Here is a 21,917-nt window from a genome sequence, read left to right on the forward strand (position 1 = left end):
TTCATTATTTATTTTATTTCCTGAGTCTCTCCCCTGCCAAGTGACCCTCTGGAAAGCGGGAGTGTTTGTTTTGCTCTCTACCAAGGCTGCAAGAGTCTAGAACCGGGTCTGGCATATGGCAGAGGCTCATTTATTGCTGAATGAATGCATAGTTTGGGGGAGGGGAGGACAAGCTGAGGCCACATTTGGGATGGGGGCTGGGGTGGGGTGGAGAAGGGAGCTGCCGCCCAGAGGGACTCGGTGAGATTCAGGGTGGGGGCCAAGACCAGCAGCTGGCAGCGGGTTCTGAGAGGGGCTGGGCCTGCCTGAACAAGGAAGGGGTCCGGCAGCCGTGGTCACCTTGCTGGGACTGGTGTGTGGGGCCACAGGCCTGTGAGGCTGGGCCTCTCTGCCACCTGAGGCCCGCATGGTGGGGTGTCTGCCTTGTCCTCAGGGGAAAAGACTTTGAGGGTCACTAGTGGAGTTGGGGTAGGGCATTGAGGACAGATAGTTGGGAGCCCAGCCAACTGCCTGGGAGGCAGGCCTGAGGCCACCCCCTTGCCCCAGATATCCAGATCTTGGAGGACTTTGGCACGGAAAGGGGCCAGAGCCTGCCTTTCACAGGCACATGGACCAGGCCAGCTTGCTTGAAGGAACAGACCGAAGGTGGGTGTGCATTCAGGGGCTGCACAGGGACCTGGGCCTGTTACAGTCTCCTGTCCCCCTGCCAGGACACCTGCCCCATGTGCTGCTGAGTCTTTGGCCGAGCCCACCTCATCGGCCCCACAGCCCCCGACGGCCTTGTCCTGCTGGTCTCAGGTGTGAGGCTCCCAGAGGAGGGCTGGGGCCTTGTCTTCTCCCCGGCTGGCTTGGCCCAGGACCCATCAGGAGGTTGGCACCAGCTGGCAGTAGGGGGCAGGGTCGGGGTTTAGCAGATCCTGCTTGGGGGGAAGAGAGAACAGAAGTATGACTGGGTGGAGGGGGAGAGTCTTGGGGAGACAGAGAGGGACAGAGGATGAGAGACAGAGTGAGATGGAGAGAAACCCACAGAGAGAGTGGAAGAGCAAGGTGGAAAGAGAGTGAGACACAGAGACAAGAGGTCCTGGAAGAGCCAGGAAATGAGGTGGACACAGTGACAGAGACAAAGAGGCAGGAGAGACAGAGAATGAGAGAGAGAGACAGAGATGCAGAGAAACAACGGCGTGTAAAGAAATGCATCTTAGACAAGGCAGCATGAACAAACTGGAAACAGAGAAAGACAGAGAGATTAAAAAGGACACAGCCAGAGAAATTGAGAGAGAGAGAGAGAGAGTCCGAGAAAGGGGAAGACAGACACACAGACATACGTAGGCCACTGAGAGAGAGACAGAGCTACAGGATCAGACAGCTGACAGGAGGGGATGGAGACGGACTGAGCCCTGCAGTGGGGTTTCACTGCGGACCTGACTGGCTGTGTGGCCCCAGGCAATCCCCTGTCCCTCTCTGGGCCTTGTTCCTCCTGTGCAAATTCAAGGTTTTGGATCCCTTTTGCAAAGAAGGAAATTGCAGCCTTGGGAGGAAAAGGGACTTGCCAGGGTCTCTCAGGGAGGTGGTTAAGACCGTGAGTCTTGGGGGGACGAGGGAAGGAAAGCCCCCAGTTTCAGTTGTCTTGACCCCGCCCCACCCCGGCTTCGGGGCTCCTGGATCCATGAGATCCCCACCACCCCTCCCAGCTCCCAGCTCCACACCTGGTACTGGTGGTTCTCTGGCCCCGCCTGCAGGGGTGGGGGTGTGGGCAGGGGCTGCAAGGGAAGGACACAGGTGAGCGGGCGCTCGGCACCCCCCACCCTCTAACCTTTGACCTTTGGTGCTAGGGCAGTCCCAGATTCCAAGTCCCCATCACCCCTCCCAGACGGCGAGGCCCCTGGGCAGAGGGGATTAGCTTCCTTACACCTCCGTGTTCTCCTCTGACAAATGGGCCCCAGCTTTGTGTGGTATCCAAGTGGCCCGCCAGCCACTCCATTAACTCTCAGTTTACCCCTGTCAACACCTCTGGTTCTAAGCTCTTAGCCTTAGGGTTTTATGTTTCTCTTATTTTTCACTTTTTTAGAAAAAGACAGGATCTTGCTCTGTCACCCAGGCCAGAGTGCAGTGGTGCAATCCCGGCTCACTGCAGCCTCAAACCCCTGGGCTCAATCGATCCTCCCTCCTCAGCCTCCCTGGTAGCTGAGACTATAGGTGCACACCACCATGCCTAGCTAAATTTTTGTAGATATGGGGTCTCGCTCTGTTCCCCAGGCTGGTCTCAAACTCCCAGCCTCAAGCAATCCTCCCACCTTGGCCTCCCAAAGTGTTGGGATTTACAGGTGTGAGCCATCATGCTCAGCTAAGTTTCTCCTTTTATTTAATCTAAATAACTTTTTTTTTTTTGGGGGGGGATGGAGTCTCGCTCCTGTCATGCAGGCTGGAGTGCAGTGGCACGACGTCGGCTCACTGCAACCTCCACCTCCTGGGTTCAAGCGATTCTCCTTCCTCAGCCTCCTGAGTAGCTGGGATTACAGGCATGTGCCATCACACCTGGCTAATTTTTGTATTTTTAGTAGAGACGGGGTTTCACCATGTTGGCCAGGCTGGTCTCAAACTCCTGACCTCAGGTGATCCACCCACCTCGGCCTCCCAAAGTGCTAGAATTATAGGCGTGAGCCACCGTGCCCAGCCTAAATGACTCATTTTTATAAACTTTTCGTTATATATACATAAAACCTCCCCATTATAAAGGGAGTAGCTGCTCAGTGCACAGCAAAACACAGACAAGTATAAAAGAAAAGAAGATAAAACCCACCCACCAGCCTCCTCACCCCAGAGACAAATGCTGCTTCTGTTGTGCTGTTTCCTTCCAGTCTCTTTTCCTTAGGATTTTTAAAAACAGGGAACAATATATAGAGAGTTGAGATTCCCAAACCTGGTGTCAAGATGGCCCATAGGACCACAGCCAGCTCAGAGGCGAGGCGCCTGTTAGCATTGGCTTCAGGGGAGAGGCTGGGGACGGGACTCACCAGGGCTGGGTTTATGGACCTCATGTCACTGATGGGGGACACCAGGAGGACTGGAGAGGGCATCACTTCATAGATGTTGTTGTCACCTGAAACGGGACAGGAGAGGTACCAGCTGACAGATGGGCCCCACAGGCCACTCTGGCTGCCTGTTCACATTCATTTATTTATTTATTCAATTAACATTTGTGCAAACGCTTCTTCTGGCCAAACCCAGTGCTGGGGACACAGTGGTGACCACGACAGTCCCGGGCCTGCCCTTCCAGGACTCACAGTCCAGTGGGGGATGCAGACCAGTCTCCAGAGTGACAACCTGGAGTGTTTAGGGCTGGAGTGGGGGGACTGGGGGTGGGTGGGAGCCCAAGAGGGGGTGCCTAAGCAGCCTAGGACTCAGTGAGGGCTTCCTGGAGGAGGGGACATCTGAAATAGTAGAGAGAAGTAAGAGTGAAGCTAAAGCAGGAGAGGATGAGTGCAGAGGTCTGGTGAGAGAGCCAGCTGTGTTTCAGAAACTACGTTTGATCTGTCTTGTGAAGGGCCTTGAGAACCATGTTAAGGAGACTAAACTTTGTCCCAAGGGCACAGGGGAGCCATGGAGGGCCTTTGAGCAGAGGAGTAACAGGATCAGAGTTTTAGAAAGACCTTATCGCGGGATGGGTTGGAGGGGTCTGGAGGCTGGGAGACCAGTGAGGAGCTGGGTGTGGGGGGTCTAGGAGGCTGGTAGTGGCCTGTGGGGGTGGATGGGATCCACTTGCATGATGGGATGGGGGTGCCAGCCACTGAGAAGAAGAGAAAAAGCAGGTTTGGGGTGGGTGCCGATGTGCTCAGATTATGTGGGTGGCGTTCAGCGGGCCCCAGAGAGGTCTCGGGGCAGGTGCATTGGGAAGCCTCTGAGTGAGGGAGAATAAGGGGGCTTGTGGCTATGTGGGAGAAGGGAGGAACTGAGAGGAGGGCTAGGTAGTGAGATCTGGGGCTCCCGCCTTACCATCATCATGAGCAGGGCCCAATTCTGGCTTCTCTGTGGTCGCCATCCTGGGGACACATGGAGGGAATTGATATTAGGATAGAGAGATACTCAGGCGGGTGGAGAGAGACTTAGAGAAGCTGGAAATCCCACCAGGTCCCTGAAAGCCACATGGTCTCTCCTTCAGAGTGAGCTAGGATGAGGCCTGAGCTATCCCAGACTCTTCTTCCATAATCCCCACCCGCAGTCCCTCAGTTTCCCTAGCCACCACCTTATGCCAGTGAGTAGTGTTCCCCAGATATCACCATTTACAGAGATCACCTAAATGATCCTGCTCCATCCACCTGTCTTATGATTTCCTTAATATTTCTCTTTACATTGATTCATTTGAATACCCTTATTTATTTTTTATTTTTATTTTTTTTGAGACAGAGTCTCACTCTGTCACCCAGGCTGGAGTGCAATGGCGTGATCTCAGCCCACTGCAAACTCCGCCTCCTGGGTTCAAGTGATTCTCCTGCCTCAGCCTCCCAAGTAGCTGGGATTACAGGTGTATGCCACCATGTTTGGCTTATTTTATTTTATTTTATTTTATTTTTTTGAGACAGAGTCTCGCTCTGTCGCCCAGGCTGGAATGCAGTGGTGCAATCTCGGCTCATTAAAACCTCCGTCTCCTGGGTTCACGCCATTCTCCTGCCTCAGCCTCCCGAGTAGCTGGGACTACAGGCGCCTGCCACCACACCCCGCTAATTTTTTGTATTTTTAGTAGAGACGGGGTTTCACCGTGTTAGCCAGGATGGTCTCGATCTCCTGACCTCGTGATCCGCCAGCCTCGGCTTCCCAAAGTGCTGGGATCACAGGCATGAGGCACCGCGCCTGGCCCATGCTCGGCTAATTTTGCATTATTAGTAGATACAGGGTTTCATCATGTTCGTCAGTTTGGTCTCGAACTCCTGACCTCAAATGATCCACCTGCCTTGGCCTCCCAAAGTGCTGGGATTACAGGCATGAGCCACTGCACCCGTTCTGAATACCCTTAATTTTAAAAGTACACTGCAACCAAGTGAAATGGCTCATGACTATACTCCCAGCACATTGGGAGACCATGGCAGGAGACTTTTTTGAGACCAGGAGTTTGAGACCTGCCTGACCCACAAAGTGAGATCCCGTCTCTACAAAAATTACAAAAATTAGCCAGGTGTGGTTGTGCGCACCTGGGGTCCCAGCTGCTTGGGAGCCTCGGGTGGGAGGATAGTTTGAACCAGGGAGGTTGAGGCTACAGTGAGCTACGATCGCACCACTGCACCCCAGCCTCGGCAACAGAGTGAGACTTTTGACTCTGAAAACAAAAGTACTCTTGACACCACTATAGCGAGTTTGTTAATTCACCAAATAAGTATTTACAAGCACCAACCATGTGCTGGGTGTCACTGAAGGCACTGGGGACACAGCTGAGCACAAGATGGACAGAGATCCCTGGCCCCCCGGAGCAGGCAGTCTAGGGGGGAAAGAGAGGGGAAGAAAATTGGAATAAGGCATTGACAGTAGAATATCAGACAGCAACATTCCTTCCCTATGAAGGAAAGTGGAGAGACGGGGAGGGGGTGGAAGGTGCGTGTGCGGTTTTGAGTACAAAAAATAGTAATCGACCGGGCTCAGTGGCTCACGCCTGTAATCCCAGCACTTTGGGAGGCCAAGGCAGGCAGATCACCTGAGGTCAGGAGTCTGAGACCATCCTGGCCAACATGGTGAAACCCCATCTCCACTAAAAATACACAAATTAGCCAGGCGAGGTGGTGGGTGCCTGTAATTCCAGCTACTCAGGAAGCTGAGGCAGGAAAATCGCTTGAACCCGTGAGGCGGAGGTTGCAGCGAGCCGAGATCGCGCCACTGGATTCCAGCCTGGGCGACAAGAGCAAAACAAGAAGAAGAAGAAGAAAAAGCTTGGAAATGGTGCACTCCTGTAGTCCCAGCTACCTGGGGGGCTGATTTGGCGAGATGGCTTGAACCCAGCAATTCAAGACCAGCCAGGGCAACGCAGGGAGATCTTATTTTTACAAAAAGTAAAAAATAAGCTAGGCATGGTGGTGCATGCCTGTAATTCGAGCACTTTGGGAGGCTGAGGCGGAAGGATCGCTTAAGGCCAGGAGTTTGAGGTCAGCTTCGGCAACGTAGCAAGACCCCATCTCTACAAAAAATAGTAATACAGATAATTAGCCAGTTGTGGTAGCACAGGCCTGTGGTCCCAGTTACCAAGGAGGCTGAGGTGGGAGGATCGCTTGAGCCCAGGAGTCTGAGGCTGCAGTAAACTATGATCACGCCACAGCACTCCAGCCTGGGTGATAGCGCAAGACCCTGTCTCTTTAAAAAAGAAAAAAGAAAGAGGCCAGGCGCAGTGGCTCACGCCTGTAATTCCAGAACTTTGGGAGGCCGAGGCCGGCGGATTGCCTGAGATCAGGAGTTTGAGACCACTCAGGGCAACATGGTGAAACCCCATCTCTACTAAAATACAAAAAATTAGCCAGGCGTTGTGGTGCACGCCTGTAGTCCCAGCTACTTGGGAGGCTGAGGCACGAGAATTGCTTGAGTCCCAGAGGTGGAGGTTGCAGTGAGCCGAGATTGCTCCATTGCACTGCAGCAAGACTCTGTTTCGAAAAAAAAAAGAAAGAAAGAAAGAAAGAAAAGAAGAAGAAGAAAAGAGAATCCATGGCACATACGGAAGAGTTGAGAAAGGAGACAAAATTGCTGCTTTCATATTCTGGGAACTGGAGAGTGATTTTACAATCAATTCAGAATCAATTTCAAGAGACAAAGTTCTGAAAACGCTGATGTCATAAGAAAGGAATTTTTCACGAATAGACTCTCCCTGGGGGAAACAGGACCCCATCTCTCTCTCTCTCCCCACACAGAGGTAGGTAGCATCTGATAGCTGTGCCTGCCGCTGTCCACTCCCCTTCTTTGACAATAGCAACCAGTTTTCCTTTGGAGAGCCGGTCTACACTCTCAATCCACTTGATTAAACGGAGTTGGATCTAACCCAGGCTCTAGGGCTGCACAAATAGCCCAAGTTTGGCCAATCAGAGCTTTCCCTGGCCACCAACCCCTGGCCACAGTGATTGGTTCATAAAAAGTCATGTGATCTGAGTCAAGCCAATGAGAGGTAGACTTGGGGCTTTTGCTGGAACTACCAGGAACAAGGTGGTCTCCTTGCTAGGAATGGCTAAACCAGTGCAGTATGAGCCTGGGCCCCCTGGGAGTGATCTTGTCGCAACAGGGGAGAGCCTGCCTGAGAATGCCACCGAAGAAAAAGACAGAGTTGAGGAGTATATAAAGGAGTCACTTGAGAACACTGAGCCCCTGGATGCAGCCCTACCTGAAGTTAATAAGTTATGTAGTATTAAACAATTCCTTGCTTTTAGGCAGGGAAGAGTGGCTCATCCCTGTATTCTCAGCACTTCGGGAGGCCAAGGCTGGAGGATCACTTGAGCTTAGGAGTTTGAGACCAGCCTGGGCAAAACCACATCTCTACAAAAATAAAAAAAATTAGCCAGGCCTGGTGGTGCACACCTGTAGTCTCAGCTACCTGGGAGGCTGAGGTGAAAGAATCACCTGAGCCTGGGGAGATTGAGGCTGCAGGGAGTTGTGATTGCGCCACTGCACTCCAGCCTGGGTGACAGAGCGAGACCCTGTCTAAAATTCCTTGTTTTTGGTAAGTCAGTTTAAGAATAGGTTTCCTGTCCCTTGCAATGCAGAATTCTGTTTAATACAGGATAGAAAGATCCTTTTCACCCCAGGAGTTCCGAGATTTGATGAGATTGTGTATGAGCCGGATGATGTGACTTGTGGAAGAATCCATGCGGCTTGAGAAGACAGTGGGAGGAGACAGGAGAGGGACGCCTGGGGGCCCTGTACCTGTGGCTCTGGCCCCTCCAGTTCCTTGTCACCAAGAGATAGGCAACGCAGCTGATGAGAAGGGCCCCGGCAGCAAGAGATCCAATGATGGTGGCCGCCAGGATCCCGGCGTTGGTGGGCAGGTATGTACTGGGAAGCTCCTTATTCTTTTCTGAGGGATGACAGAAAGAAAGAGAGAGGGAGGACTGTGTGATGTCTCCTGAGGGCTCCCCCAATCCCCCACCGACTGTATCAGTGACTGCATGGAGAACTGAGGTGCAGTTTCCTATTTCCAGCCCAGAGCTTTCCCCTGCTTTTCAGATCTGAGTATCCAACCATCTGGGTGGCACATAAAATCCAACATGTCCCAGCGGCCGGGCACAGTGCTCACACCTGTAATCCCAGCAATTAGGGAGGCAGAGGTGGGAGGATCACTTAAGCCCAGGAGTTCGAGACCAGCCTGGGCAACATAGTGAGACCCTATCTCTATTAAAAAAAAATTTCAACATGTCCCAGATGGAACTCCTTAGTTGTCCCCTATCTCTATGTTGCCACTTCCCTAGGATTTCATATGATCCTCAGCACATCCAAAATCTGCTTGCTGACATGCTCCCCAACCCTACCCCATCAAACTGATTTTTTTTCTTTTTTGAAATGGCATCTCACTCTGTTGCCCAGGCTGGAGTGCAGTGGCATGATCACGGTTCACTGCAGCCTCAAACTCCTGGGCTTAAGCCATCCTCCCACCTCAGTCCCCCAAGTAGCTGGGACTACAGGCGCACACCACCACTCCTGGCTAATTTTCAAATTTTTTGTAAAGAAGGGGTGTCACTAAATTACTCAGGCTGGTCTCAAATTCCTGGACTCAAGCAGTTCTCCTGCCTTGGCCTCCCAAAGTGTTGGGATTACAGACATGAGCCACCAAGCCAAGACCCAATCTCCTTTGCTTTTTCTCACCTCAGTTGATGATACCTGAACCCTTTCAGCAGAAGGATGAGGTTCTGGGCTGTGTTTTGCAGGAGATGTAGGGGACTCGGAGGATTCTTAAACTGGACTTGCCAAAATTAAGACCACGCCTACCTGGCTCTTACCCTCTGACCTCCCAGCTTTACTCTCAAGCTGGACATCTGTTCTGTCCCAACCCTTCTTGGCAGCTAAGCTCATAGACTATGAGATCCTAATGCTGCCTACTAGCTGTGTGGCCTTGGGCAAATTACTCAATCTCTCTGTGACTTGGTTCGTCTGTGAAATGAGCATAATACGAATACCTAGTTCTTAGGGTTGTTATGAAGTTTGAAATACACACACACACGCACATGCTGTTCTCTCAATGATCCAACAAAGAAGTAAGCTCTGTGCCATTTTACAGATAAGGAAACTGAGGCACGGAACAGTAAATTGACTTGCTTGATGGCTCACAATAAGTGCAGTGCTGGGATCATACCCAGGCCACCTGAACTCCTTAATGACCATGCTGTGCAGCTTCCAAAAGGGGCACCTGTGACCTGGGAGCCCCAGAAATGTGGGGAGAAGCCACTTCAGGCTCCATGAGTGAAGTAAGGACTGTCATCTCCAACCAGACTAGAGTGTCATTTTATGCAGATTTGTGTAATCAAATTAATGCATATGTTGAGTCAACTTTTGCCTATTTCATCCATTTCTCTAAAATTTTTTCTATTCAGTGTCCAAAACCCATTTTGAAATTTAACTAGGGGCCAGGAGTGGTAGCTCACGCCTGTAATCCCAGCACTTTGGGAGGCCGAGGTGGGTGGATTGCCTGAGCTCAGGAGTTGGAGACCAGCCTGGGCAACATGGCAAAACCCCGTCTCTACCAATAAATAAAAAAAATTAGCTGGGTGTGATGGCACGCGCCTACAGTCCCAGCTACACGGGAAGCTGAGGTGGGAGGATCGCTTGGGCCCAGGAGGTGGAGGTTACAGTGAGCTGAGACTGGGCATGTGGCTTATTCTTGTAATCCCAGTAGTGGGAGGCCAAGGTGGAAGGATTGCTTGAGGCCAGGAGTTTGAGACCAGCCTGAGCAATACCAGTAAGACCCTGTCTCCACAATCTTATTTTTATTTTTTATTTTATTTATTTATTTATTTATTTATTTATTTATTTATTATTATTATTATTATTTTTTGAGACGGAGTCTCGCTCTGTTGCCCAGGCTGGAATGCAGTGGCGCGATCTCGGCTCACTGCAAGCTCCACCTCCCGGGTTCACGCCATTCTCCTGCCTCAGCCTCCCAAGTAGCTGGGACTACAGGTGCCCACCACCACGCCTGGCTAATTTTTGTATTTTTAGTAGAGACGGGATTTCATCATGTTAGCCAGGATGGTCTCGATCTCCTGACCTTGTGATCCACCCGCCTTGGCCTCCCAAAGTGCTGGGATTACAGACATGAGCCACCGTGCCCGGCACACAATCTTATTTTTAAATTGAAAAAAAAAAAAAAAAAGGGCATACAATCTATTTACAAGTGCATTACCCTCATGATCTAATCACCTCCCAAAAGCCTCACTTTTTTTTTTTTTTTTTTTTTGAGACGGAGTTTTGCTCTGTTGTCCAGGCTGGAGTGCAGTGGCGCAATCTCAGTTCACCGCAACCTCCACCTCCCAGGTTCAAGTGATTCTCCTGCCTCAGCCTCCCAAGTGGCTGGCATTACAGGCACCTGCCACTACGCCCAGCTAATTTTTGTATTTTTAGTGGAGACAGGGCTTCACCATGTTGGCCAGGCTGATCTCGAACTCCTGACCTCAGGTGATCGACCCGCCTCAGCCTCCCAAAGTGCTGGGATTACAGGTGTGAGCCACCGTGCCGAGCCCAAGCCCACCTTTTAATACCATCATCTTGGAGGTTAGGATTTCAACATATAAATTCTGAGGGGATCTGTGTCCTGTGGAAATGCCAAGGGGCCACAGCACCTCCCTCCCTCAATCACCTTCTTCTGGTCTCTCCTCTAAGGTCACTTCTTGAGTGAGGTCTCCCTGATGACCTCCTTTCCCATGTCACATCATTCTGGTTCGTATTCTTTACTCAGCAAGTCATAACCACTGCGTGCCTCCATTTTTCAATCTGTAAAATGGAGACAATAATGGCACCCGCCTCATGGAGTTGTTTTAAGGTAAAAATGAGTAAATATAGAGTAGTGGTTCTCAACCAGGGGTGATTCTTATCCCAGGGTGGAGACATTTGGTAATATCTGAAGGCATTTTTGGTTGGCATGACTAGGAAGCTGCTACTGGTACCTAGTGAGTAGAGGCCAGGGGTGCTGCTGAAATCTCTGCAATGCACAAACCCTCTACTAGGAAGAACTGGCCAATACAAAACCTCAGTAGTGCTGAAGCTGAGAAACTATGCTTTAGGGAAAATGTTTAAGATGGTGCCTGGCTCTTAATGATCACCCAAGAAATGCCAGCTGTCATTATTGCCCACTGCCCTTTCCCTCACACTTTGCCCCGAGTGGATTCATCAGTAAATACTCGTTTTATGAACATAAAGATTGAGGGATGCATTCCTCACAACCAGGCATACAGTAAGTGCTCGATAAAAATTTGGTTAATGTTAGTGCATGTGAGAGGTAAATGAGATGGTGCATTCTCCAGTGTCAGGCACAAGGCAGGCATTTCTTAGATATTTTATTAGTTAATGCATGTGAGGGTTAAAGATGATCTCTGGGGATTGGTACACAGTAGACGCTCAATATGTGTCAAGTGAATGAATGAGAGGACCAAATGAAATGGTGTTTGCACAGCACCTGGTGCATGGTAGCTGCTCAGGGCTCATTAGCTTCCTCACCTCATCCCCAGACCCTAACACTTACCAGCTACCTGGACCTCAGTCTTGGCCTTCATAGTCCATTCAGAGTTGATGGTAACAGCTACTTGGTAGGTGCCACTGTCTGTAGGCTGGGCGCGGCGCAGCAGCATGGAACCATTGGGGAAGCCCACGATGTCTCGCTGTCCCATGGCACTGCCATCCCTCTGAGGCCGTTGTATCCCAGGAATGTAGGTAAATAGCCTCGTGCCTCCATACGTCTCCTCCCCCAGGTACCAGTTGAAGTCCTGGAAGGTGTCTGGGACACCCTGGACCAACAGGAGAAGGTCCTGGTTCTTTTGAGGCTGCTCTGGAATCTTTTGGATGTGGAGAGCTGCCTGGGAGCCTTGGAGCATCCAGAGGACCAGGATTGAGGCTGTGGGAAGTTATAGGGAAGGGCTGAGATCAGGGCTGTTGCCAGGGACCATGACATGCTCCTCTCTAGATAGAGACCTTCAGCAGGGAGCAAGGACTCTGAGTGCTGCTCATTGGAAACAATGCTGGGATTGATTAGTGATGTCTGCCCTGGGTGCAGGAGTGGGAACACAGGCATGGATACAACAGATTTGCCATCCTATTGATCCAGAGGTTTTTCTACCTTGAGATGCTGTGTGGCCTGCTTCTAAACACATGGACTCTCTGAATTCATTCATTCATTTATTCAACCAATACTTAGAGGCATATGTAATATATAAGCTATAATAACAACTATATATAATACATCTAAACTTCCTTCAATTTCTAGACACTGGAGATATAGCAGGGAAACAAACATACATAAATTACTGCCTCCATGGTCCTAACATTATAGAAAATTCTATAGATAAAATGGCAATGAAGCTGTGATTCTGTTGCCCCTTCCCCATCTTACTCTAATTTCATCCTCTCAGGTAATCTTTCCCTACTTCTAAGAGGAAACTTCAATCTCTGGGCTGAGTCTCCATTTCTCCCCTTGGCCTTTAGGGTCTATTTCCTCCTTACCTGAGAGCAGGAGGCTCTTTGAGAAGCAGCCCTGGGTCCCCATGGGAATCTCCATCTTGGCGTCTTGTGGAAATGCCAAGGGGCCACGAACTGGACACTAAGGGGGCCAGAGGGGTGGGCCCTGGCTGTCTGAAGTAGGCCAGCTCAGTGGGGATCCCAGGGGTGCCTTAGAGACACCGCTGGGGCTGGCCCAGCCCCAGCATGCCCTGTCCGCGGGCTCTGGAGGCTCCACCTACACTCCCTGGGATGGGAGCACAGAGGTTGAACCAGTTTTTCAGGGTAACTGGGGAACTTCCCAGGACTCCTCCCCTGACCCTCTTCAACCTTTTTTTCTCACTCAGTGTGACTACAACAGCAATCACTATAGCAATAGTCATAACAGCCTCTGTTTGAACAATTCCCCTGGGTTTGCTCAAACACACACTGCCTCATTCAGCAGCCACCATAAATAACTGTTCCCATTGCACAGATGTGAAAACAGAGGCTCAGGAAAAGAGGCAAGTCTGCCAATAGACAGAGGTGGGATTTCACCTGTGGCTGACTCACTTGAAGGCTCTGAGACAGGCTGGGTGCGGTGGTTCACGCCTGTAATCCCAGCAGTTTGGGAAGCCAAGGTGGGTAGATCACGAGGTGAGGAATTTGAGACCAGCCTGGCCAACATGGTGAAACCCTGTCTCTACTAAAAATACAAAAATTAGTCAGGCGTGGTGGTGGGCACCTGTAATCCCAGCAACTGGGGAGGCTGAGGCAGGAGAATCACTTGAACTTGGGAGGCAGGGATTGCAGGGAGCCAAGATCGCACCACTGCACTCCAGCCTGGGTGACAGAGCGAGACTTCGTCTCAAAAAAAAAAAAAAAAAAAGCTCTTGGCCTCGTTTTTTTTTTTTTTTCTTTTGAGATGGAGTTTTGCTCTTGTTGCCCAGGCTGGGGTGCAATGGCGCAATCTCAGTTCACCGCAACCTCTGCCACCCGGGTTCAAGCAATCCTCCCACCTCAGCCTCCCGAGTAGCTGGGATTACAGGCATGCACCACCATGCCCAGCGAATTTTGTAGTTTTAGTAGAGATGGAGTTTCTCCATGTTGGTCAGGCTGGTCTTGAACTCCTGACCTCAGGTGATCTGCCCACCTTGGCTTCTCAAAGTGCTGGGATTACAGGTGTCAGCCACCACGCTCGGCCTGTTTTTTTTTGTTTTTGTTTTTGTTTTTCTTCAGACAGGGTCCTGCTCTGTCTTTCCATTCATGAACATTGGTTGTCTTACCATTTAAATATGTCACCTATAATTGCAAGAATATTTTGTAGTTTTGGGAGTGGTTTTTTTTTTAGACGCTCTGTCACCCAGGCTGGAGTAAAGTGGAACAATCTCAGTTTACTGCAACCTCCGCCTCCCAGGTTCAAGTGATTCTTCTGCCTCAGCCTTCTGAGTAGCTGGGATTACAGGCATGCGTCACCATGCCTGGCTAATTTTTGTATTTTTAGTAGAGATGGGGTTTCGCCATGTTGGCCAGGCTGGTCTCAAACTCCTGACCTCAGATGATCCTCCTGCCTCGGCCTTCCAAAGTACTAGGAGTATAGGCATGAGCCACTGCACCCAGCCCCAGAGTGTATGTTTTGTACTTTTTTGGATCATGTTTATTCCAAGTGTGTTACTCTTTTTTTTTTTTTTTAAGACAGGGTCTCACTCTGTTGCCCAGGCTGGAGTATAGTGGCATGATCATCGCTCACTGCAGCCTCCAACTCCTGAGTAGCTGGGACCACAGTTGTGCGCTACCATCCCTGGCCAATTTTTTTATGTTTTGTAGAGATGGGATCTCACTATGTTGCCCCAGGCTGGTGTTGAACTCCTGGGCTCAAGTGATCCTCCCACCTTGGCCTCCTAAAGTACTGGGATTACAGATGTGACCCACCACACCTGGCCTAGCCTAGTTTTTGAAAAGCATCCTCCATTCATTCCAGCACACATTCCTAGTGCCCAGTTGTGGGTGCTGTGTGATGTTGGTGACGCAGTGATGATTGAGACCACCTCTGCTCTGCCCTCTGTCCACAGTAGGGCACACAGTCCTGTAGGGTATGGGGGGTAGACTCCTCTCACACAGTTATGATCCAGAGTGATCAGGGCTGGGATGGAGGAGCCCGGAGTCTGGGAGAGCCCAAGGAGACACACCTCATTCAACCTGACGGCTAGGGAGGGCTTCCTGGGGGAGGGGGCATCTGAGCTGAGACCTGGAGTAAGAGTAGAAATGAGGCAGATGATGGGGTGAGGCAGCGTGAGGTGCACCAGGCAGCATAAACAGCAATACAAGGATGTGGAGGCTGAGATAGTCATCAAGGTGTATTGAGGAGGTTGCAATATCTTGGGTGAGTGGAGCCAGGAAGGAGGGTGTGGGGCATGTGTGTGTGAGGCTGGGAGGTGGGAGAGATCAGGTGTGCTCTGTTGGCTGGATCAACAGAGCTTGGGTGATAGAGGGTCTAGAGTTATGCTGTTTAATATCATAGCTATTAGTCATATGTGGCTATTTAAATATAAATTTAGGCCAGGCACAGGTGACTCACACTTGTAATCCTACCCCTCTGAGAGGCTGAGGTGGGAAGATTGCTTGAGCCTAGGAATTTGAGACCAGGCTGGGCAACATAGTAGAACCCCATCTTTACACAAAAAAAATTTAAAAAATTAGGTAGGCTTGGTGGCTTTCGACTGTAGTTCCAGTTACTCAGAAGGCTGAGGCAGGAGGATCGCTGAGCCTGGGAGGTCGAGGCTGCCGTGAACTTTGATCATGACACTGTACTCCAGCCTGGATGACAGAGTGAGACCCTGTCTCAAAAAAATATATTGAATAGGCCAGGTGTGGTGGCTCATGCCTGTAGTCCTAGCACTTTGGGAGGCAGAGGCAGGCAGATCACTTGAGGTCAGGGGTTCAAGACCAGCCTGGGCAGCATGATGAAACCCTGTCTCTACTAAAAATGCAAACATTAGCTGGCCATGGTGGCACACGTCTGTAATCCCAGCTACTCGGGAGGCTGAGGCAGGAGAATCGCTTGAACCCGGGAGGTGGAGGTTATAGTGAGCCGAGATTGTGCCACTGCACTCCAGCCTGGGCAACAGAGCAAGACTCCATCTCCAAAAAAAAATTGAATATATATATATAATATATGTGTATGAATATGTATATATAAATGTATATATGTGTGTATATATATTCAAAGTAATTAAAATTAAATGCATTAAAAATGCAGTTCCTGAAACTGGCCACTTTCAAGTGCTCACTAGCCTCATGTGATCAGTGGCTACTCCATTGGACAGCACAGATAGAGAACGTTTTCATCATCATCTCAGAAACTTCTATTCGGGAATGAGAGCTGACCTAGGGATCTGAGGCAGGCGGTGCCAGGCATTTCTACCCAGTGAGGTCCATCAGGAAGAGACAGCTAGGTCTGGGTGTGGTGTATCCATAGCACTTTGTGTGTGTCTGAGTGTTCCGGACACACGTCTTCAGCTTGTCGGGGGTGATGGTATCTTCTAGACGGCCCAGGTTGAGGAAAATCAGGAATCTTGACGTTGAACTGCCTTGAAGGATGGAGTGGCCCGGCTATAGACTGAATGGTTGTAGACTCCAGGCAGCTCTGCCGTGAGCTGGTGAGTCTGGCTGAAAACTTGGTTCTACCACCATTTGGCTGGGGTATTTTGTGGCGCATGACTTCACCTCTCTGGGCCTCAGCCTCCTCCCCTGGAGAATGGGGAAAAGCATCACCACCTCACAGGGATGTTGGGAGAATTGTATGCCAGAGGCCCGGCAAACAAGCAACAAATGCCTGTCGTTGTTATTATTATTATTGCTGTTGACCTTGTCTTTGGACTTGCCCCACCTCCCACATTGCCCCCACCCCTTGTGACCCTGCTCAAGAGAAGTCTATTTTCCCTGGAGGGATTTCCAATCCTCCACATCCTCAATGTTCCTTAATGCCTGGAAGATTTCATGCTAGGTTCCTAGGGTCAGAGTACCCTCAGAATCCACCTGACAGAGTCTTGCTCTGTCGCCAGGCTGGTGTGCAGTGGCACGATCTCAGCTCACTGCAACCTCCGCCTCCGGGGTTCAAGCGATTCTCCTGCCTCAGTCTCCCAAGTAGCTGGGACTATAGGCGCGCATCACCACGGCCGGCTTATTTTTGTATTTCTAGTAGAGACGAGGTTTCACCATGTTGGCCAGGCTGGTCGCGAACTCCTGACCTCAGGTGATCCAACCCACCTCGGCCTCCCAAAGTGTTGGGATTACAGGCGTGAGCCACCGTGCCCGGCCCTTCAATCCTTCCTGCAGTTTTGTAGTTTCCTTGGTCTGTCTCCGGGAGAGAGGTTGTTGCAAACCCAGCAGTTATTTCCGGGCATGGGTTAAGCAAAGCCAGCTATTCTGGATTTTCCGGTGGCTGGATTCTACTCTCTCTCCTGTCTCCTTCCCTGCCTCCCTCCCTTCTTCCCTCCCTCCCTCTCTCTTTCTTCCTCTCCCTTTCAAACAAACACTTCGATTCCTTTTGCATTATTAAAAGAAGAGTCAAGGTTTATTGCAGAACTTTTAGACAGTACTTAAAAGAGAATAAAATTCAAACATGTTTCAACCACCCAGACAGAGGTAGTCACTGCTGGTAACAGAAGTCTAGGATTCCATCCTGTCCTGCAGCCTTCATCCGGGCCTCTCCCCAGCCCCAGAGGGCAGGTCCTGATTGGTCCAGCCTTCCAGGCGGTCCCATTCTTTTGGCCAGGGATTGGTTGAGTGGTGGGCGGCGCTGGTGAATGAGACCGGAAAAGACGCTGCTGGGTGAGGTTTCTGCTGCTGGGTGTGGTTTTTCGTTCCTACAAAGCTCACCCAGGTAGGGATGGGCAGCTTCTCTGGGTCTGATTCTGGATGTGATGCCCGGAATGCAGCAGCCATCTTGGCACCAGAGGGTGATGCCAATACGTGGAGGAAAGCAGAACAAACAGCAGAGCAGCAGAACTGGGCCCTGCACGCCATGCCTGGAGTAGAGCCAGACAATCCAGTTCTTTTTTTTTTTTTTTTTTTTTGGAGACAGAGTCTCGCTCTTGTCACCTAGGCTGGAGTGCAGTGACTGGATCATGGCTTACTGCAGCCTCCACCTCCGGGTTGAAGGGATTCTCCCACCTCAGCCTTCTGAGTAGCTGGGATTACAAGCATGCACCACCACGCCCGGCTAATTTTTTTTTGTAGAGACACGGTTTCACTATGGGCTGGTCTTGAACGCCTTACCTCAAATGATCCACCCGCTGCAGCCTCCCAAAGTGCTGGGATTACAGGCGTGAGCCACTGCGCCCAGCTCATAATTTTTTTTAAAAAGTTAGATTTCAGTAGCACAGGCATTTTCACCCCAAGCAATCTGCAACCCAGAGGCTTCTGGGACCTCACAGCTCCTCAAGGTGAGATCATATTAACCTGAAAAGATTCCCGATTCTCATGCAGGAGCAATGCAGAGGGAGGGTGTGGAGTGTTTTAGCCTCTTTATGATCTCCATCATACCCTGCCCCCCGCCAAGTCTCTGATATGGATAGTTGCGGTTTTCTTAACCTTACTATAAGTTTATACAACACCTATACCAAAATTCTGGGTCCACTCTGCATTCCTGGCTCTGTGGACTCCAAGGATGCCCCCTCCCTCCAGAAAAAGGTCATCACCTACGTCGCTGGTGGGAACAGAACTCAGCACAACTTCTGTGAGGGTTCATTTGTCAATATCTATCACAATGACAAGAAACATACTCTTTGGCCCAGCAATTCCACCTCCAGGAGTGTGACCTACACTCAGGTGTCAACATGAGCTAAATGACAGGTGTGCATTGGCCAGGCACGGTGGCTTATGCCTATAAATCCCAGTACTTTAGGAGGCCGAGGCAGGAGGATTGTTTGAGCCCAGGAGTTTGAGACCAGCCTGGGCAAGATGGCAAGATTTCTGTCTCTAAAATAAAAAAAAGATAAGTAAAATAAATGACAGTGTGTAAAGTTATTCACTACAACATTGTAATCGTAAAAGGCTGGAAATGATACAAATGCCTGTCCTTAGGGGCCCGTTATAAAAGCCCTGTGCATCCCTCCCATAGAATATGAGGTGGGTGTAGAACAACTAAGGAGGCACTCTCTGAATTACCAGAAACTGAGCAACAAAAGTAAGGTCCAGGGCGGGCGCGGTGGCTCACATCTGTAATCCCAGCACTTTAGGAGGCTGAGGCAGGAGGAGCACTTGAGTCCAGGAGTTCCAGGCCAGCCTAGGCAACATAGCAAGATGCCCATCTCTACAAAAGTTAAAAAGAAATTTAGCCAGGTGGGGTGGCACCCACCTATAGTCCCAGCTACTCGGGAGGCTGACATGGAAGGATCGCCTGAGCCCAGCAGGTCGAGGCTGCAATGAGCCATGATCACGCCACTGCACTCCAGCCTGGGCAACAAAATGAGACTCTGTTTCTAAAATAAATAAATAAATAAACAAATAATAAATAAATAAATAAACTGTACTATTCAATGGTTTTTTGGTATAATTAATTTTCAAAAATGGTGGTTAAAAAGAGATAACAGAAAATTTGCCATTTTAGCTATTTTTGAGTGTATGATTCAGTGGCATTCATTACATTCACAGTGTTGTGTAAAACTGGATATCCACGTGCAAAAGAATGGAGCTGGACCATTATACTCCAAACACAAATTAGAATGGATCCCTCATGTCTTTTTATAACTTCTAATTTTGGGAAGTTTATGTACTATCTAATTAAAAAAATTAGCTTGGCATGGTGAGGGGCACCTGTGGTCACAGCTACTTGGGAGGCTGAGGTGGGAGGATTGCCTGAGCCCCGGAGTTAGAGGCTGCAATGAGCTATGATTGTGCCACTGCACTCCAGCCTGGGTGACAGTAGACACCGTCTCTTAAACATTTTTTTTGGAGAGGAAAAAAAAAGACAAGCTGTTCCTAAGGTGCCTGGGAATCCCAGCCTTTACGGCCCTCTTCATTTAGCGTCTTGCTTCCATGCCTCTGGTTCCATCCCATGTGGTGACAGTACACATGAAACCTGTCTGCTCCTTGATTTCCACAAGAGACCCCATTGCACACAGCCACTGGAGGTACAATAAATAAACTTTAATGAGATTCTGGGCGCAGGAGACAGACAAGGAGCTTATGTGCCACCAAAGCAACCAATGTTTCTTTGTCTCCCCAACTCTGTGGGGTCCCACCGGCCTCCTCACCCTTGAGCCCTTTGCCCCTGCCATCCTGCTGGTTCCTATCTCTTCCCCACACTTCTCTGTTCCCCGTTCTTCCATCTCTGTCCAGAGCAAATCCTCCGTCCTGCTTATTTTCTCTTGCAGAGCAGCTCAAACATTGCATTCCCATTTAGCATCTTGGCCCAAAGTCTTCTCTCCCTCAAGGTATCTTCCCAAACGCTTTTCTTTATAAGAGGAATTCTGGTGTCTGCCCTCAAGATCATAGACCTTTTTAACTTGTCAGTTGCACCGAGCAGCTGGGCCTCCTGGGTCTTGGGTCGCATCCATCTTGGTCCTATCGGAGCGTGTCCTGAGCAACTGCAGCGCTGCCTCCCGCTGCATCCCTTCCCCCTTGTGTTGGAAAAAACATTTGCTTCTTTTGTGGGTTATTTCCTGCCAGTCCCAGCTTGCTGGCTGCAGATGCTGGCAGAAAGTGGCTGCAGCTGACAACCTTCTTCAAGTTCACATCTAGTAGTTTTCTCGGCTCCTTGGACACCCCCCAGGCAGCTGCTTGCGGCCTGAATTGCAGCCTCTGGTGACCAGGGTCAGTGGCTGTTTCTTGTAACCACAGAGATCTGACAGATACAGAGATTTAGAAGCTCAAGGCCAGAGGCCAAATTTTTACCGAAATTCTCTGGTGATCCACACCCTTCTGTGTGGTCTGCTATGCAGTAAAGGCTTAACCTTGCCCAAAGAAAGATCGGGCCCTTTATCCTCAGCTCCTGGGCATTCATCTCTAAGCCCTTGGAATATCCTGCCTGGTGGCTGATCTGAGAGTCTTGGGCCACTCTGGGTGGTTCATGCTAGTGATGTGATTTATGGTGGGGGTCTTGGGCCACACGGTATTGGCTTGATGTATGAGGTCAACCGTGTGGATGGTGAGCTGCTTAATTCAGCACTTTGGGAGGCCAAGGCAGAAGTATCACTTGAAGCCAAGAGTTCAAGACCAGCCTGGGCAACACAGGGAGACCTCGACTCTACAAATAATAAAAAGATTAGCCAGACGTGGTGGCACATACCTGTAGTCGTAGCTACTCAGGAGGCTGAGGTGGGAGGATGACTTGGAGTTGAGAAGTCAAGGCTGCAATGAACTGTGATCCCACCACCATACTCCAGTCTGCCAACAGAGCCAGACCCTGTCTCAAGACAAACAAAAAACTCTGGACACGAAGATCTCGAGTGAGCTGCTCTCTTTGGCAGTACTTCTTGCATGTTGTCACATGTTGCTGTGAGAATCAGGTGCTGCCTATACGGCTCCACTGGGAGAGGGCAGCTGGAAGCTGGTGCCTCATCTGTCCTGGAACGTGTGCTGTGCACCTCCTCCCTTTGCTGATCTTAATCTCTGTCCTTTTACTGTAATAAACTGTAACTGTGAGCCTAACAGCTTTCCTGAGTCTAGTGAGTCCTTCTAGCAAATGAACAGAGGGTGGTCTTGGAGACCTCTGAACTTGCACCTGCCCCCCTTGTTTTGAGGTCTGGCACAGGGAGGGAGGGTGGTCTCTTTGGAGGCGGTCTTCATCCATTGGGGTGGGGTCCAACTCTGGAGGCCCATGTCCTTGCCAGCTCCAGTCCCTCTCCCCTCTCAGTCCTGATGCTGTCACCTTGTGCCCTCTGTCTGTGGATCCTCTCTGCTCACAGCTGAATAGGAGACGTGCTAGAAGAGGGTTTTCAAACTTTAGCCTTGGGGCTCTTTTGAACAAAATCAAACATCTTCCCACTGAAGCCCAATGTGCAAAGAACTGCAGGCCCATCCCCTCCTCTATCCCTGGAAGCCAGGGATAGAGGCTTCTCAAGGTGTGTGGCCATGGGTAGAATTGAGGGGGCGGGGGGCGGGGGGGGAGGGAGCAGATATTAAAATGCAGATTCCCCAGCCCCATCACAGACCAGACTGTCTGGGGCTGCGTCTTAGCAAACTCTACAGGGGATTCCGCCCAGCAGGAAGGGTTGGGAAATGCTGCTCGAGGCAACAGGAGAAAAGACCCAGGCTCCTGAGGCCAGGCCGTGGGC

General features: G+C 50.3%; 2 protein-coding genes across 4 annotated transcripts in view; both read right to left on the reverse strand.

The window, feature by feature from the left end:
- Nucleotides 1-21,054, reverse strand: CEACAM19 (CEA cell adhesion molecule 19). 2 transcript variants are annotated; one of them, XM_055247138.2, is made up of 10 exons: nt 20,930-21,047; nt 16,024-16,226; nt 12,664-13,342; nt 11,690-12,058; nt 7,885-8,035; nt 5,387-5,470; nt 3,994-4,040; nt 3,015-3,100; nt 1,707-1,760; nt 1-920 (listed from the first exon to the last, which is right to left on the reverse strand). In XM_055247138.2, the coding sequence occupies exons 3-10, from the start codon at nt 12,716-12,718 to the stop codon at nt 864-866; spliced, it is 903 nt and encodes a 300-aa protein (XP_055103113.2). In that variant the 5' UTR covers nt 12,719-13,342; nt 16,024-16,226; nt 20,930-21,047; the 3' UTR covers nt 1-863. The 2 variants fall into 2 exon arrangements, with proteins under 2 accessions (XP_055103113.2, XP_063476905.1); XM_063620835.1 differs by lacking the exons at nt 12,664-13,342; nt 16,024-16,226 and having other exon boundaries at nt 20,930-21,054.
- Nucleotides 19,768-21,917, reverse strand: part of PVR (PVR cell adhesion molecule) — a 27,286-nt gene continuing 25,136 nt past the window's right edge. For both annotated transcript variants that reach the window (XM_055247135.2, XM_055247378.2), the window contains one exon: nt 19,768-21,564. In XM_055247135.2, the coding sequence (XP_055103110.2) occupies nt 21,508-21,564 (57 nt within the window). In that variant the 3' untranslated portion in view covers nt 19,768-21,507. The remainder of the gene's footprint in view (nt 21,565-21,917) is intronic.

Source organism: Symphalangus syndactylus, chromosome 17 (genome assembly GCF_028878055.3).
Source record: "Symphalangus syndactylus isolate Jambi chromosome 17, NHGRI_mSymSyn1-v2.1_pri, whole genome shotgun sequence".
In the NCBI taxonomy this organism is placed as follows: domain Eukaryota; kingdom Metazoa; phylum Chordata; class Mammalia; order Primates; family Hylobatidae; genus Symphalangus; species Symphalangus syndactylus.